This window comes from Haemaphysalis longicornis, unplaced genomic scaffold (genome assembly GCF_048455015.1).
Source record: "Haemaphysalis longicornis isolate Haplotype H1 unplaced genomic scaffold, Haemaphysalis longicornis Haplotype H1 scaffold_3, whole genome shotgun sequence".
Classification (NCBI taxonomy): domain Eukaryota; kingdom Metazoa; phylum Arthropoda; class Arachnida; order Ixodida; family Ixodidae; genus Haemaphysalis; species Haemaphysalis longicornis.
In genome coordinates, this window is record NW_027526335.1 from 11,020,771 (window position 1) to 11,036,053 (window position 15,283).

Here is a 15,283-nt window from a genome sequence, read left to right on the forward strand (position 1 = left end):
TAAGAATAGAATCGAATTGTTTATTTCACATTACAAGGGGCATGATGCTGGAGGCCTGCGGAAGCGGAAAAAGCTGAGGAAAATCGGCTTGACGGAGCTGCAATAAGCACTCATCATCCAATTATCGCCCAATATCATTTGCTGCAATATCATGGAACATGTCATATATTCTCAGCTAGTTAATTTTCTTGAGCCGTCCTCTTTCTTCTCGCCTATGCAACATGGGTTTAGAAAATTATATTCATGTGAAACACAACCACTAATGCTAACTGATGATGTTCATTACGTTCTTGATTGTGGTTTAGAAGTCGACTGAGTATTTGGCTTTTCTTCGTTCCATTGTCTTTTTCTCCCACAGCAATTTATTTCATTTCATTGCCTTTCTCTTTCTCCCATCCGTGCACTTGTGAATGAGTGATGAGAGGCGACCGTAGGACGAGTGCTCGGCTGACCTCACAGTACCAAGACCTCGTCACCCTGTCCCCGCTAAGAACAGCAGGACCGACGGAAAATCATGTCATCAACTAGGTCGTTTTGCCCTCTGGAACAGCCATGAGCATCAAAATCCTTGCTTTTCATGCTGCTTTAGAGCAGGTTGGCGCAATTTTCGCAATTTTCATGCTTTTGGAGCAGCCTGGCACAGAAAACTAAATTGTATCAAAAATGTGCAATATACGCAGCTGTCTTGCTTCTGCGTATCCAACAAAGTTCTATAAGTTCATGTCTCAGGGTGGCTTGTGCACCATCATGATAATGAGCAACTAGGGTGCCAGTCAGTACTTGATGTACAACACTGGCAACAGTAACTAATGTGTCGCAAATTGCGAGTGCCGCACTAGGTCATGTCCGTACAACAGAACCATTTACATCCAAGCGTATAGTCGTGCCATGGTCATCTCAGTAAATAGGCCCACTAAGGCATTCTCAGGAAGTTTTTGGGCCCAAGTTTGCAAATTCAAGCGGATTTCATAACTACATGGCTGCTAGGCAACTTCTTTTTTTGATTCAAAAGGAGCACTGTCCACACACACCCCAGCTGCCAAGTGGAGAAAAAACTTGCTTCTTCAATAAGCCCACATTCTTCCAAATTTTGGCTGTACCAGCATGACTACAAACTGGAGATGCTTCCCCCAAAGGGAACTGCAGAAAACAGAACACCTGAGGCTTTTTTTTTTATTCACTTATCTCTCTGACATCGTTCCAACAGAAAGCGCACTGGGTGTGAAGCTATGAGCTCCCACTTTGGAAGGGCTCATGAATGCAATCTCTGAGGCCACTCTGGGAAGCTAGCCCTCCCGATATGCATTGGCAAAGCTCGGAGCCCCATGAGAACAGTTAGAAAGATTGATAGATACATCTCCTGGAGGGAAAAAAAGATTGAGAGAGGAGCGCAGTTGGTCAACTCACACTGATGCATTTGAAGCCATAGTCGAACGTGTCACCAGTTTCTGGGATGCCATACATGTCATACCACAACTGCGCTGGCCCGTACCGCCAGTCGGCGACTTGTGGTGAGACATCTGAGGACCTGAGCGCCTCGTTCTTGTTCCCCGACGCTTGTTCCTCCTCAGGCCGCAACAACCGCAACTGCAGAGGGGACAACAGGCAAGGCCCCACCATCATCACTCGGATGCCTCTCAGGAGTGCATAGCCCATGTTTAACAATGTCCATATCCATCACATAACATGTCAGTGCAGCCCCAAGTAGGTATTACTCAGCAAAATCTGGCTGCAATATCTTGACAGGTTAGGCAATCTAATCAGTGACAGTATTTCAAGGCTTGCAAAAGCCCCCTGAAATGACTGAGTGTTCTTCAGGACATTACGGTTCACCGATTTACCCTGGGAAAAGCTTTCTTCCTAGACTTGAAGCTGATAAAGTCATTGGCCCTACCCTTGAGGCCATGCGCTGTGACAAGGCGTGCGACGTTCCATCAAGTCACGTGTAATGTGCTTGATGGCAGAAGAGAGCACTCACTGCTATCACATTCTTGTAGCCGCAATGTTTTTGAACATACAGACACAAACACAAAAAGAAATATAGTGGAGGGGGAAAGGGAGGCTGCATTCTTCGGGAATACCAAAATAGTTGTAAACACAATACAATACCATTCCAGTGCATCATGAATTTTCCATAAATCTGAGAAAAGTATTCCTACCGACAGAGGAGGGCGGGGACAGCTGAGGGGACACTTCTGTAGCCAGCCTTGAAAGTACTGGGAGGCGACAAGCGCTCCCTGTTCGTCTCGTAACAAGCTCATCACATTGCAGACAGCCACTGAGCGAAAAAGTTGGCCCCGCAAGTGCTCGCCTGCAGGTCCCAATCGTAGTAGGTGCGTGCACTCACCTCATCATCAGGCTCACACATGTCAGGTGGCGGCGGTGAGGCCACGTCCAGGCGCCACTCAAACTCATCCGGCCGGCCGGACCCAGTGTCCTGGCCGGCCAGCTCCGCCTCTGCCTGTGGGCCCTGCTTCTTGCGCTTGCGCTTGCGAACCCCTCGCCAGATCTGGGGCAGGCTGGATGGCTTGCCCGGCCCGAACAGTCGTGAAAAGCGCAACACCTGCAAAGGCACGGGACGGTTGCTCACCTGCAAATGGCCACTGGGACCGCAAAGTAGCATGCAGTGGACCCCGTGTGCCCGCTGGTGACTGAACCTACAAGGAGGGAACCTCTACTGTGTAGCTCACAGTTCTCCGGCGACTGCCACAGCACACTGCCAGGCACAGTGAATTTTTCTGCTATACCACCGCACCGTACCACAGTCAGCATGACGTTTTAAAACTAACCGCACAGATAGCACAGGTAGCAATTTTTTCCAATGCAGTAAAGGAGATTAGAAGCGTACAATCTATGCGCATGCTTGCAATGCTGCTGGAGTTACAAAAGTTCCTTTTGCTTGAACATAATATCTTCACTCAAAAATAGCGCAAACCGAGCACTTGCCTGATATTTATCAATCCTATTACATCTGTCACACAAAAAAATGACCTTTTATTAGCCCTTGACCACCATAGCACTCCCGCGTACAATATTTGTTGTATTTGGGCTGGCCCAACGCGTCACCTCCCCACCTTAGACACATCCGAAGGTTTGACAACCTAACTAGCTTTTCTACACGCGGGTGCAAACATTTGCGCAACTTTTTCCTATCTCATTAAGTAAACCAAAATCAGCCTTGCTCATGGTAACTATTACATCCACACGAAAATAGGCCGCTGTCTTTCAAAGTGCAAAAGCTAACGAAACTGCTCCTCTCCTAAACGATAAACTATGCAAAATAAAGTATTTATTTTTGTAAACTGTTAGATTTAGTTTACCTGACAGTAAAGTGTTATTAAGTGGCAAATAGCGGTGACAGGTAACTTTTTTCTGTTTTTAGTGCACCATCTAGCCATAGAAGCCAGCAAACAGTTTCAAACCAATTTTACAATTCAATCCTTGATGTGCAGCGAGGTGAAAGACACTGGGTGGTCATTCTCAAAGCTGTTTGCACGTAAAGGCATAGTGAAAACAGTATGTGATCGATCGCACCTTGCACACAGTTTGCCCCCTCATAGAAAGCGAGTTGATAGCCAAGGTGTCGGCTAACCAAAGTTACTACTCGATATCACACGAACAAACAGCTTTGTAAATCTGGACCTTCTTTTTTTTTACTCGCAATGCCAAGTACTGCTACTCTGGCAGGTTTTCTGCTGCAAAGTAACTGCTAGATGGTCTACTTATCTCAGTTGATAGCAAGGCGATGTTGGAGTTGTGCCCAACTCCATTAACCTCAGCAAATGTTAGTGGAAGTAGTTCTGTTAAAATAACAGTGCAAAAGGCGATGCTACCACCCACATAGGGGGCTGCTGTGAATGGCCACCGGTACAGGCACGCCCGCTTCCATTCCATCACCTGTGTCACGTCCGGCCGCCAGTAATGGCTGCTGTTTCTTTTACGCCAGCTTTCACAAACTGTTTGTGTCGTGCGCATTTGTGTTTGAAAGGCAGTATTTTGCAATTAGCACCTTTTTTTATGAGTACTATTGGATGACATCATTTCTACGTTGTCAAATACTCTATTGCAATTGGCCTTTAAGCTTTTACGTACTACAATTTTGTTTTTCACTTTCTGCCTACAGGAAAAAATGCCTACTGCAACACTGTAAGTCAACTTACACACGCAGCTGAATACTTTGCTGCGTGCAGCATCAAAACAGACAACTGCGATTGCTAAACCCCAATGCCTTCAAATACAAGTTAAGCCCCAGCTTTACTCGAGCCCAGATCCAAGTACAGTACAACCTCGTTACAAAAGACACTGTTACAAGAGACACTTCGTTATAAGAGACAGTTGAATAAAAACGGTTTGGTTGGTCTTCCTATGTTCGCCATATTAGCAACATCGCCTACAAGAGACTTTGGTTACAGGAGACATGTTTCCTGGGTCCCTTGGGTGTCTCTTGTAACAAGGTATTACTGTAATGCCAGAAAGTGATGGGAGCTTTAGGAACGTGCACAGGTGATGCATTCAGTGGCCCACTAATCAAGAGTGCTTGCCTGGCCAGGCCGGAACTCCGGGAAGAGCTCGGTGACATCCAGGTCTGCGTACTTGGAAGGCAACATGGCTGCCAGCGGTGTGTCCAGGTTGCGCTTGGGTGCCGAGGATGAATCGCCATCGGCTTCCTCCGAGTCTTTTCCTTCATCGGTTTCCGCAACGGCTTTGTCGGCAGCCGGAGAGTCCGGCAGTGGCATGGGGAGTGGTGGTGGCGGCATGAGGGCCGAGTCTTCGGGCACTGACGGAGCCGCTGACTCCTCTTCTGCGGTGCCACTGCCCTCGCTACTGGCCAGAGCATCTGTGCGGGTGCGAGTCAAGGCCAGGTCTCAATCATCGGTGCGCTTCGCTGCTGCCACAGAGGCCACACATTACAAGCAACAGAACTGAACTCGCAGCAGTGCTTTAGACGTCATCATCCGGCACATTTATGAAGACACACCCCACACAAAGTAGTGCAAAAGACGTGGCCCATTCCTAATGCAGACCAATCGCATCCATGAACTCTAAAAAGGAGGGTTTTCTTTTGTTTTTTCAGGCCACAGCCTGCATAATATTGAAGCTTTCATTATGAATTTCATAAATATTGAAAATAAAGCTAACCAGACCATTTCCCACTCACAGCATGCTTCACACAGTGCCAGGCACCAACTTGTGGTGCACGCAAACACAAGCTGCATTCAGGTGGCTGCCGCAAAAGCAGCAGCACACTGCCTATCACATTTTGAGCAATGCGGGAACTCTAAATTATGCGGGTGGCCCTGTAACAACAGCAAAGCTCTGAAATCCTCCAAAAACAAAACCTTTTCAATTTTCAAGCAGAAATAAGAAATATAAACACAAGTCAGATCACTACGACTGCAGCTTGTGATGACACATTAGACCTCCTTACATTTGTTCAGGCATTCTAGCTGGTCAGGTGGCTGGGCACAGTGACTTCTACTGTGCGCGTGAGTGTGCACCCATGACAAGACCTCCACAGACAAACAAACAAAAACAAACAAAAAGAGACTCCCAAAGTCCCCATGCCACTCATTCTTGGCCCCTGTTCCTGAAATAAGGGGCGTCCCAAGGGAGAACCCGGGTGCGGTGCAGTGCAGTGCATCAGGGCCTTGACCACGTGCAAACACGGTGCACGAGTGCAGTGCGACGCAAGTACACGGGGTCAGTACCTTGGCTACGACAAGCGTAAAGCATTCGTTGGAGAGCACCCTCGAAGGTGTCACTCTCCTCAGTCACATCAGGGCTTGGAGAAACACGTGTGCCTGCACATCGTTGCACATCTGCACACAACATAGCCGCTGCGAGACACTCACCCAACAACACTGACTAGCATGCCGTCTTGGCGCTTTTTTTTTTTTTTTAAATAAAACTAAGTACCAGGACATCTTACAACGCCCCCCCCCCCCCCCCTCTCATGATGTAACAATTCCACTGGACGCACTTCAGCCAAGAAAAGCTTTTGGTTTCATTTGTCTGCATTGCTTTCAACTACTTCAGGGCATTTTTCTCCCTTTCCACCTGCCATTTCTCAACTTGATATTACCATGCCTTCAGGGCGTGTAATTGCCCTACCTTGTATCTATGTATTTGTATTTAGTCTTGTTTGTCTTAATTTTTTGCATAAAACCCGTTCGTGCTTTTGTTTTGCTTTGTAGTGCTTGCACTGCTTACTGTAGTGGATTGCAGTTTCTTTGTTTGTACTAGGACCCTTGCCCCCTATTTAGTAGTATCCATCGAGGGCTTCTGGGGTTATTTTTGAACAAATAAAAAATAAATTCCTCTAAGTTACCTGTGGCTACAGAAGTAGGCCGCGCCACAGTCAATACAAAAATGCAGAACAAAAATACCATAAGACATCACCTGAGAAACAGAAGTGGTGGGGGGTGGAACATTTTTTATAGTTGCCATTACTGGCATTGCCAACAAGTATCCTGAACCAGCTCTGCATACAAAATTCTCTTCTGCAGTATGGCAAAGAAATAGCCACCACATGCTGACAGTGAATGTAGAAATCCTGAAGCTTGCAACAGCAGCAGGCCATGCCTGAGCCCTCACAATAACTATGTAGCCGAGTACGTCCTATCAGAAATGAACGGAAAATCCAATGCTGTCACTAAGGTTCTAACTCAATCTGGCTGTATTAAAGAGACAATAAAAGCTGAATAAGTTTGTTTCACCTGAAAGAGAACGTGTTTTGCAGCTCTCTCTGCATATGTTTGACAGAAAACAATGCCTTGTTCACTGGGGAACAACTCTCTGGGGAACTACAATTCACTAGGGGAACTACAACTAGGGAACTACACTAGGGAACTACACTAGGGAACTACAACTCACTGGGGAACAACAATTTCTCTGTACGTTTCCAGGCAAGCACCATAAAACTGCCCAGCTGATCTCCCACTTATTTCACATCCCAATAGGCTGAACATTAAACGAACATTACAGCGCTAAAAACATTCTTTAAGTGACGCCTCCATCATCGTCGAACAGTGGCAGTGTCATGTGGGTTTCCCACTCAAATTCTACCTGGCAGCACAATAAAGTTAAAACGATGCACGATACCTTTACCTGCCGCTTTTGCGTCTGCAGCAGACTCGTCTTCTCTCTCCTCATCATCATCAGCAAGTTCCTCGAAGTCAAAGTAGTCCACTGATGATGGCAGCTTCTTCGTGTACTCTGCAAAGAATGCACCAAGCAGCTGTCACCAAGACAAGAAGTTCAGGCTTTTTATAGCCCTGCACGATTGACACTGCACTAATACAATACAGAAATATTTTCTACTTCCCACTACTAAAAACGACACTCAACCACGGAGGCAAGAACATTTCAGGGGTGCGGCGAACTGGGCAAGTTGGTGAATGTTTATGGTGAAAACAGCGCATAAAAGACGAAGACAAACACAGTGCCGTGTTTGTGTTTTCCCGTCTGTCTTTGTCTTTTATGAGCTTTTTTTCACCATGAACATTTTAGGGGTCCCCATACGATAAAGGAAAGGCCATTTCATGCCCTACAAGAAGTATGGCACAAGTGCAGCTGCATTAAAAATTAAAATTAAGTAAATAAAATAAAAACATAAAAATCAGGAATCCTACAAACTGTAAGCTGCTAGCAACTACAAAGTAATCTCTTATTAAATGCTGCCTGTGAAAGATTAAAAATAAATAACCAGGGCACCGATAATCTCTCAACCATTCTGGTACTAAGCTTTTTTTTCTTTTTTTCCTCTGCTCAAACATTTTTAAATGGAAATGGAAAGCGTACAGCAACGTCACTCACATAGTAGACCTCAATGGAAATGAGAAGGCATGTTGCTAGGTCAGGAACATAGTTTCCAGTGAGAATGGCAGTAGGTTACTGGTCCTGACTTAATTCTATTTCTCACTATTTTTTCATACAGCAACCGTTCCCATAATTTATGAAGCCCCCTCTGCGCTGCAAGCTGTCAAAACTACACCGACCTTCCTCCCATGTTTTAATCACAATGTTAACCTGTGACCCTTGTGTGACCTTTCAAAGCACCTGCGCCTGCCCTCTTTTGCTCCCCAATATCCCAAACACCTCGAATACCTCTGCAAGCACCCCCGGAAATTCATTGCAGGCATAACGCACATTGCGCACTACATGCTGCAAGCGTTGGCCCTGCCTTCTGCTCCCCCCAAACACACGACACCCACCTTCATCACTCTGTGCACCGTCCTCATTGTCCCCACCATGGGGGCTGTGTCCTCCGTCATTGGAATCGTCAGCCTCCACATCATCGGTGATTTCCTTCCACATGCTGCCAATGCCCAGGTGGTTGAGCTGGTGAAGATTTCGCTTCGACTCCTGAACAGCAGGTCGCACTCCAATCACTGACAATTCTTTACAGCCTCACCCCACCACAAAATATTGATGAGACCAAACTTGAATATTCATTTACCCAGCACTGTCAAAGCAGCAAAGTAGCGACAATGTGGCAGGGATATAGTTTCTGCCCCACTTTCCCTCCAGGCCAGTTTATTTTGTCCACACAAAGTTCCAGTTATTAACCAAGGTGAGAAATAAAAAGCCCTAAACACAATGCACATGCCCGTCATTTGTCATCCAATTCAAAGCTGGGCTGTCACGCTATCACCCATTCGTCAATGCCTATTTTAAAGCACAATGACACAAAGTTGAAGGCACATTTTCGACTGTACTGCATTCTCTGCATACTGTGCCTCATAAAACATTGCTCTTTTTCGAAGCCATTTCACCCATAGAATGACACAAATTACAGAAATAGTAGCCTTTATCAATTATCAATCCCAAACTAACTGCAGACTACCTGATCTGAAATTTTCATTTTACATGTATTCTTGTTGAGGCTTCTATCTCAGCAGAGTCTTTGAACCACCCTTCGGCAATCCGGGGCTGGAAAATCAAGGTGGCCCAGTGCTACGGCCTGGGTACACTCAACTCCTGATCATTTGTGTACCAAGCAGTGCTATGAAGGACTAACAGTTGCTGTAGACAATGCACACTAACAAGCACTGAGTTGCTCCAAAAGTGGTTTTTAATTAGTGGCATGCAAACCAAGCAATGCACCCGTCATCTCTGAGCAAAATACTGAAATCTCTAGGGTGAGATAGACACTCGAAGCCAGTGTCCCATGGAACGTGAGAATTGTGCAAAATGATGAATGGGGACAGGACGATGATGACAGAACAAGTGGAGTGAGTGTGTGCCTTCCTGTCCTTTACATGTTGCTAAAGTTCACATTTCGTGTGCATGACTATTGACAAGAGGCAGACACCATGCACATTCCCGGAGAAAAGTCAGGCAATGGGTTTGAAATGCAATGTGAGGCCACCTTAATCCTCTTGGAATTATTACTGAACGCGTTGGAACATTAAAAATAAAATACGAAAGCTAGACGGCACTGCTTTGCAGCTTACTGCTTCACTGATTCCTTGCATGTTGACTGTTCAACATATTACGCTCTATGTTGATGAATGTACACGTGGTAGCCTAGAGCAACAGTGTGATGATTTCTTCACTTCTTATGTGTATACCACGCCGCAACGTAACAGGCGCTGCCCCACGTTAAGCTCAAAACGCAACTACGTCACTGCTGCCTCACCGGGTCAAGAAAGTCATTTTCCAGCCGTCCATGCTCGTCGATGTTCCCAAACAAAAATCCTGTCAAGACCATGTCTGCTTCTCCATCTTCATCGCTGTCCATGGCTCTCGGACGAGAAACCAGGAGTCAGGTACAACTGATGACTCCAGAGAGACTGGAAGCAAGAACAGAGCATGCGAAACTTTTTACCGGTAAAAACTCTCGAAGAGGCAGAACAGTCACATCAGAATTGTACAACAGACAAAATTACAAACTGTTCTTGACGCGCAAGTTGGTTGACGTCTCGTTATACACGTTTAAATTGACATTCTCCAGTCCTTTTTTTTCGCATTTTAATTCAGATTAACACGAGCTGTCAGCTGAACCAATGAGCTCTACGAGAGCATGCAGTGCAGTCAGAACGCTGAATGTTGTTATCTATGCAACTTTCCAAACATAAACAAACCATCCTGCTTTTACACCTGAGCACAGCCGGCTCTTTAGTATAACTACTACAGTAATAATGCAAAAAACAAGACGCCAGCTATTTGGTTGGTAAATACGTTTCTTTTCTTTGTTACCTTTCACAACGTTCCTTTGAAATAACTACATAATTACTGCCTGAAATTAAGAGCGCATCCAGCGCGCCTTCATGCTGCCTTGTTAGGGTTAGCTTCTCAGAGAGTCGCCGAGTCGCTCCCTGGCGGTGGAAGATATCATAAATATCATTATTATTGATATTTACTTGTACTTCAAATATTGAATATTTAAATTATTATGCTGTCATATGATAACCATAAATTGCTACAAAGCTTTCGGTGCTTGTTTTTCCGAAAAAGGCAGAGAGAGCAGGCATAGATTGGGTCTTCAACATCATCTGTGCCAAGTATTACATAGGGGAAGAAAAACCCTCTGCTGATCTTCTATTGAACTTTCTGCTGAGCTTTGCCAGCTTTGCTGCCGCGCCTGTCACCAATTTCAATGGGCTGTCAAACCAGGCAACAGAATTCGCATTGGCTGCGTGTAGCCGCAAAATCCTCATCCTGGCCGCGGCTACACTGGCTACACGCTCATCCCGGCTATCCCGGCCGCGGCGGCCGCTTTTCTGGTGGAGGCGAAAAGCAAAAACGCCCTTGTGTACGAGATTTCAGCGCAAAATGAATCCGGAGCCCTCCACTACAGCGCGCCTCATCGCCTGCGTTGCGTCGGCGCGTTAAACCCTACAATCAATCAATCAAGGCTGCAGCAGCCTCCTTTTCTTTGTCACTTTTACATCAATGTTGTAAGACCATGGCTGGCTTTACATTAAAAAATCGCCGACTGGTATTCATGCCTGTTAAATTTGATGCTGGCTTCACCTTGCACTTACCTGTTTCCAAGCCCAACATGTGGGTTAACCAGTGATGGTCCTGACCGTCCAATTCACCAACTTTCATTTGGCGGCGACGTGACACCCCACCATCGCTAAAGTGCTTCAAAATTTCGCAAAAATGTGCAATTTTGTGGCCAGGATTCGCGCACACAACTCCAGAACCAGCAGCAAAACTCCTTCGACACTCAGGGCTGCCACCACCAGTTGCAAACAGTTTGACATGTGGACACCGTGAGCATTAGTCAGCAGGAATAATGTGTGCCACGTGAAAAAATGAAGCAGAAGAAAGAATGTGTTTTGTTTCATTTATTTATTTCCTGCATAATCAGCTGGGCAAAATCTGGAAGTCACTCCAAGTAGTCACACGGTCACACCTACAAACACATGCACACAAACCCCAGTCCCATCTTTCAGGCCCATTTGAGCACTCAAAGCCATACAGTCACATATTTCCAGAACAAACATTTATGGCTCTGTTAGGAGTCATTTGCAGTCACCGAGTATGGTGTACAGTAACATCCTTATAATAAATGTGAAAACAACATGAGTACCAGACATTTCACCACAAACATGACAAAGCCCACTTTAGCTAAAAGCCTACCTTAGCAGTCAAAGCCACACAGCGACAAACTTTTATGGCTCCGTTAGCAGCTATTTGCAGTCACTGAGTTCAGTGTACAGTAATTTCTTTATGATAAATGTGAAAACAGCATATATGAACCAGATGTTGCACCGCAAACAAGGCAAAGTGACACTGTCCATCCCCATGTCAGTGAACATTTCTGTAAATTCTGTTTCATGAGTGCATGCCCTTACCTTTCGGCTGTTCGACCTCACATCCCAGGGCCTTGGGAAGTTAGTATTTTTACAAAAGCTAAGGCTGGTGGCAGGGAAACCCACAGTGTTTCGACATTTGAAAGTGAGACATTGATGATTCGTATTACTCCTCACCATTTGATCCTGTAAATACGCACCGAAAAGAAATTATTTGAGCTGGACATGCTCCTTTACTTTAGCAGTCTACACTCTGTAGAAGAAAAGACAAAACATGAGCAAATGAGTACAAATGATTACCTCACTTACATGTGCAACTGATGGTAGTATATTTTTTTCCAGATGACTGAAACAATTACAAATGATAGACAACTCAACAATGCATTTCTGGATGTCACCAGTACTATCTCGCAGTTCTTGGCAGATAATTCTTCCAGTCTTGTCATTTCATGCACAGGTAACTGCTATTTGCTTGCAAAGGTTGTTTACAGCCTCTTGGGTTGTAATAAAAATTTTCCATCGCATTTCTTCTGGGTGAAACAGGATACGTGACTTGCCACTCCTCATTGCTTGCTCCCAGCTTTCATCCTCAGGTTCCATTTTATGCATGACAAAGGTACAAGTGCATCTTAGCTGCCACCCACAACCGACAATCTGAAGACTAATTCGCATACTCACAACAAGCACCCCATGATTGCATGGTGCTGCACAAATCCAGCACCGTATGAGCCAGCTACCTCCAAAGTTGCCGGGCATCAGAAAGGTAAACAAGGTGTCCTGTAAGTTGTTGCACACAAGCAACACCACACAAACCAACAGAGCGTACTCCCAAGCTTATTTCCAAAGCAACACTGTCAGGTAACGTAACAAATCTGAACATAAGTATAGCATTAAGTTACAATGGCAGAGTATACCGTGCTTCAAACATTTTAACATAACGTTCAAATTGAGTGCACAGTACGACAACTCCATGGCTTTTACCATAGTCCTCAATGAAGGTCTCTGGTTTTACACAGTGGCGCGGCCAGGGCTAGGGGGTTCAGGGGGTCAAACATCCTCCCCCGAAATTTCTTGAGATGGGGGTGGGGAAGGGGGTCATCTAGGACGGGAAGATTCGCGGGAGCGTGAATCTCATACATGCATTTCATGCGTACGTGAATCGCATGCGCCAGATAACGCTTCCAGCGCGTACTGGTCGGTTCTTCTGGCTCCCTTTTCACCATTTTGACATACTAAAAGCGGGAAGGATATTTCAGGTTATTTTCTTATTTCGCATATACAGAACTTTGCATCTTGTTCCGTCGGTGTGCCGCCATTGATTCTGCTATCTCTGGCATGTCTTCCACGGCCAACTTCCAGCTCGTTTAAGCAGCTCTGGTGGCTCAGGCCAACAGTTCCTAATAGTATAATAGCAGTCTTAAGCTTACAGTCCGGTGGAAGCCCCATGCTCGTTCAACCAGTCATGTATACCTTTTTTTTTTGTGCCAAGGATACACACGGCACAGCTAAAGAGAGAAGGAGAGGCCAACTTTTTATCTTCCTTCCTGCGATCGACGCGTGCCTCTCAGCTTTTCGTTTTCATCTTTTCTGCAGCCCTCACGCAACCTCCATTACCTCGATCCCATCAGAGCTCTTAAACAAATGCGTTGCACCATGGAAGGTAAGTTCGAGAATGTAACACAAGCCTTGGTCGATAACTGGAGAGACAATTGAAGGTCATGTTTGTTTGGGCCCTTGACATTAGAAAGATCAGAGCTCTAGTCAATGTGCAGATAGAGGCAGCTGATTGAAATTGTTCTCAATACATAAATGCGCCACACTTCTTGTGGTCAAACCCCTCCTGCCTCTTCAACTCGCAAGCCCTGGCGTAACTTATATGTTAGGACCCGAGGAAAGGTCCCCGCTTGTTACATTGTTAAATAAGTACACGTTGGTTGAAAGAGTGAAAACTATCTCGAATTAGGCTTGAAATGAAAAAAAAAAGGACACCCTAGGCAAATGAAAGCAACTGGCGTCTTGACGAAGAGACAGAAAATCAGTTTAGGGGGTCTTTAAGGGTGGGGACGAAGAGGGAGAATAACGAACCCTCCCCCCCCCCTCTCCCCCCTCGATATAAAATCCTGGCTACGTCACTGTTTTTAAAAATCGCAGCAACATTATCTCAGGGCTTAACTGCATTTTGACGCTGGAGATGTGCTGACGCAATGGTTGTAAGTGTCTGTGTGCATGTTAATTTTGTGTTGCGAGTCCAGCCCATGCACTGTAAAGTGGAGTAGGGCAGGCCAAGGCATTGAAGAGGATAAACTACAGCGTCAATCGTGTCATAAGTTGTGGTTTTGGCCGCTGAGAGTCCGCATGAAACATTTTTCGGGCCCAAAGCCAACTTTCCCCTCACTTCAATTCAAGGAATAGCCCCGTCAACCATCAGTCGCCTTCATGACCAGTCCTATTGTTGCGCACCACCCGATCCCCTCAATTTGCAAGGCATCCACACAGTGTTGCATGCGGGTTCACAGGAGGGCTTGCTCCCCCCTCACGATCCGCAGGGGAAGTGCGTCGAAAGCCTGTTTTTGTGTCTTGTATAGCGCGTGAGGCTGCCTCCAGGGTATTTTTCTTTTCTGTCATCTGCACCGAGCGCAAAAAAGAGCGACAACGCAGAGCAACAGACGGTGCTTTCTTTCATCTTCAAACATGCTTGTGGCCGGGAAACAACTGGATTTTCAAGTCAAATGAAGCGGACCTCAACTATACAAGACTATTTTCAATAAGGTTGAATTTATGATGTTGAATCATAATGTTAAATTTATTTTGAAAAACAGTAATACTGGAAAAATAGAAATAGGAATCGCTAGTTTTATATGTATTTTTACACCTCTGTCATGTTTGTGTGCTATTGTGCTATTAAAGCAGAGAACCTTAAAATGCGAGAGCTCGTTTGTATCAACGAGATTTCAGCGCACGTTAAAGATTCCCAGGTAGTCAAAATTAATCCGTAGCCCTCCACTACGGGGCGCCTCATCGCCCGCATTGCGCCGGCGCGTTAAACCCTACAATCAATAAATCAAATCGTTTGTATCAATGCGGCGAATTAACACCCATTGGATGATCTGGTAGAATTGTAATGAATGTACTCATACCTGCAGTGGAAGCCAGAGTTGCCTTGCGTATGTTTTATTCAAGTGTTGAATAGCAGGCCCTTCCTTTTTCGTACAGCTGGGCAAGCGTTTCAGTGGGCGAACGAACGGATGGGCGACTTGATTACTACTGGTGAAAAACAAAAATAACGGCATTATTTGGTGGACGCGGTCAGAAAAAGAACACGACTACCGTACGTGTTTCTTTCTCTACACTCCTTTTTTTTCCACATGCAGTAGCGATATAGTGTTTCGTATCATCCATATAAAGTACAACAGTATTGTTATGGTGCATCAGACACAGGGGCAGAAGACAGGAACACCATAGAGATCTGGCGGGAACTGGATGAACATCGTGGATCCCGCAGCTCTGCCCACTGCCAC

The 15,283-nt window shown here is 45.6% G+C and overlaps 1 protein-coding gene across 9 annotated transcripts in view; it reads right to left on the bottom strand.

Moving 5' to 3' along the window:
• The window catches only part of Taf1 (TATA-box binding protein associated factor 1), a 59,427-nt gene extending 49,110 nt beyond the window's left edge, over window positions 1-10,317 (bottom strand). For 2 of the 9 annotated variants that reach the window (XM_077702309.1, XM_077702304.1), the window contains exons 1-8: window positions 10,201-10,317; window positions 9,641-9,794; window positions 8,214-8,364; window positions 7,108-7,215; window positions 5,709-5,801; window positions 4,542-4,837; window positions 2,348-2,563; window positions 1,408-1,587 (exon numbers count right to left, since the gene is read on the bottom strand). In XM_077702309.1, coding sequence (XP_077558435.1) covers window positions 1,408-1,587; window positions 2,348-2,563; window positions 4,542-4,837; window positions 5,709-5,801; window positions 7,108-7,215; window positions 8,214-8,364; window positions 9,641-9,742 — 1,146 coding nt within the window. In that variant the 5' untranslated portion in view covers window positions 9,743-9,794; window positions 10,201-10,317. Of the gene's footprint in view, window positions 1-1,407; window positions 1,588-2,347; window positions 2,564-4,541; window positions 4,838-5,708; window positions 5,820-7,101; window positions 7,216-8,213; window positions 8,365-9,640; window positions 9,795-10,200 lie in introns of all 9 variants that reach the window. The other 7 variants (XM_077702307.1, XM_077702301.1, XM_077702308.1 and 4 more) reach the window with 5 other exon arrangements.
• Between the last annotated feature and the right edge of the window lie 4,966 nt (window positions 10,318-15,283).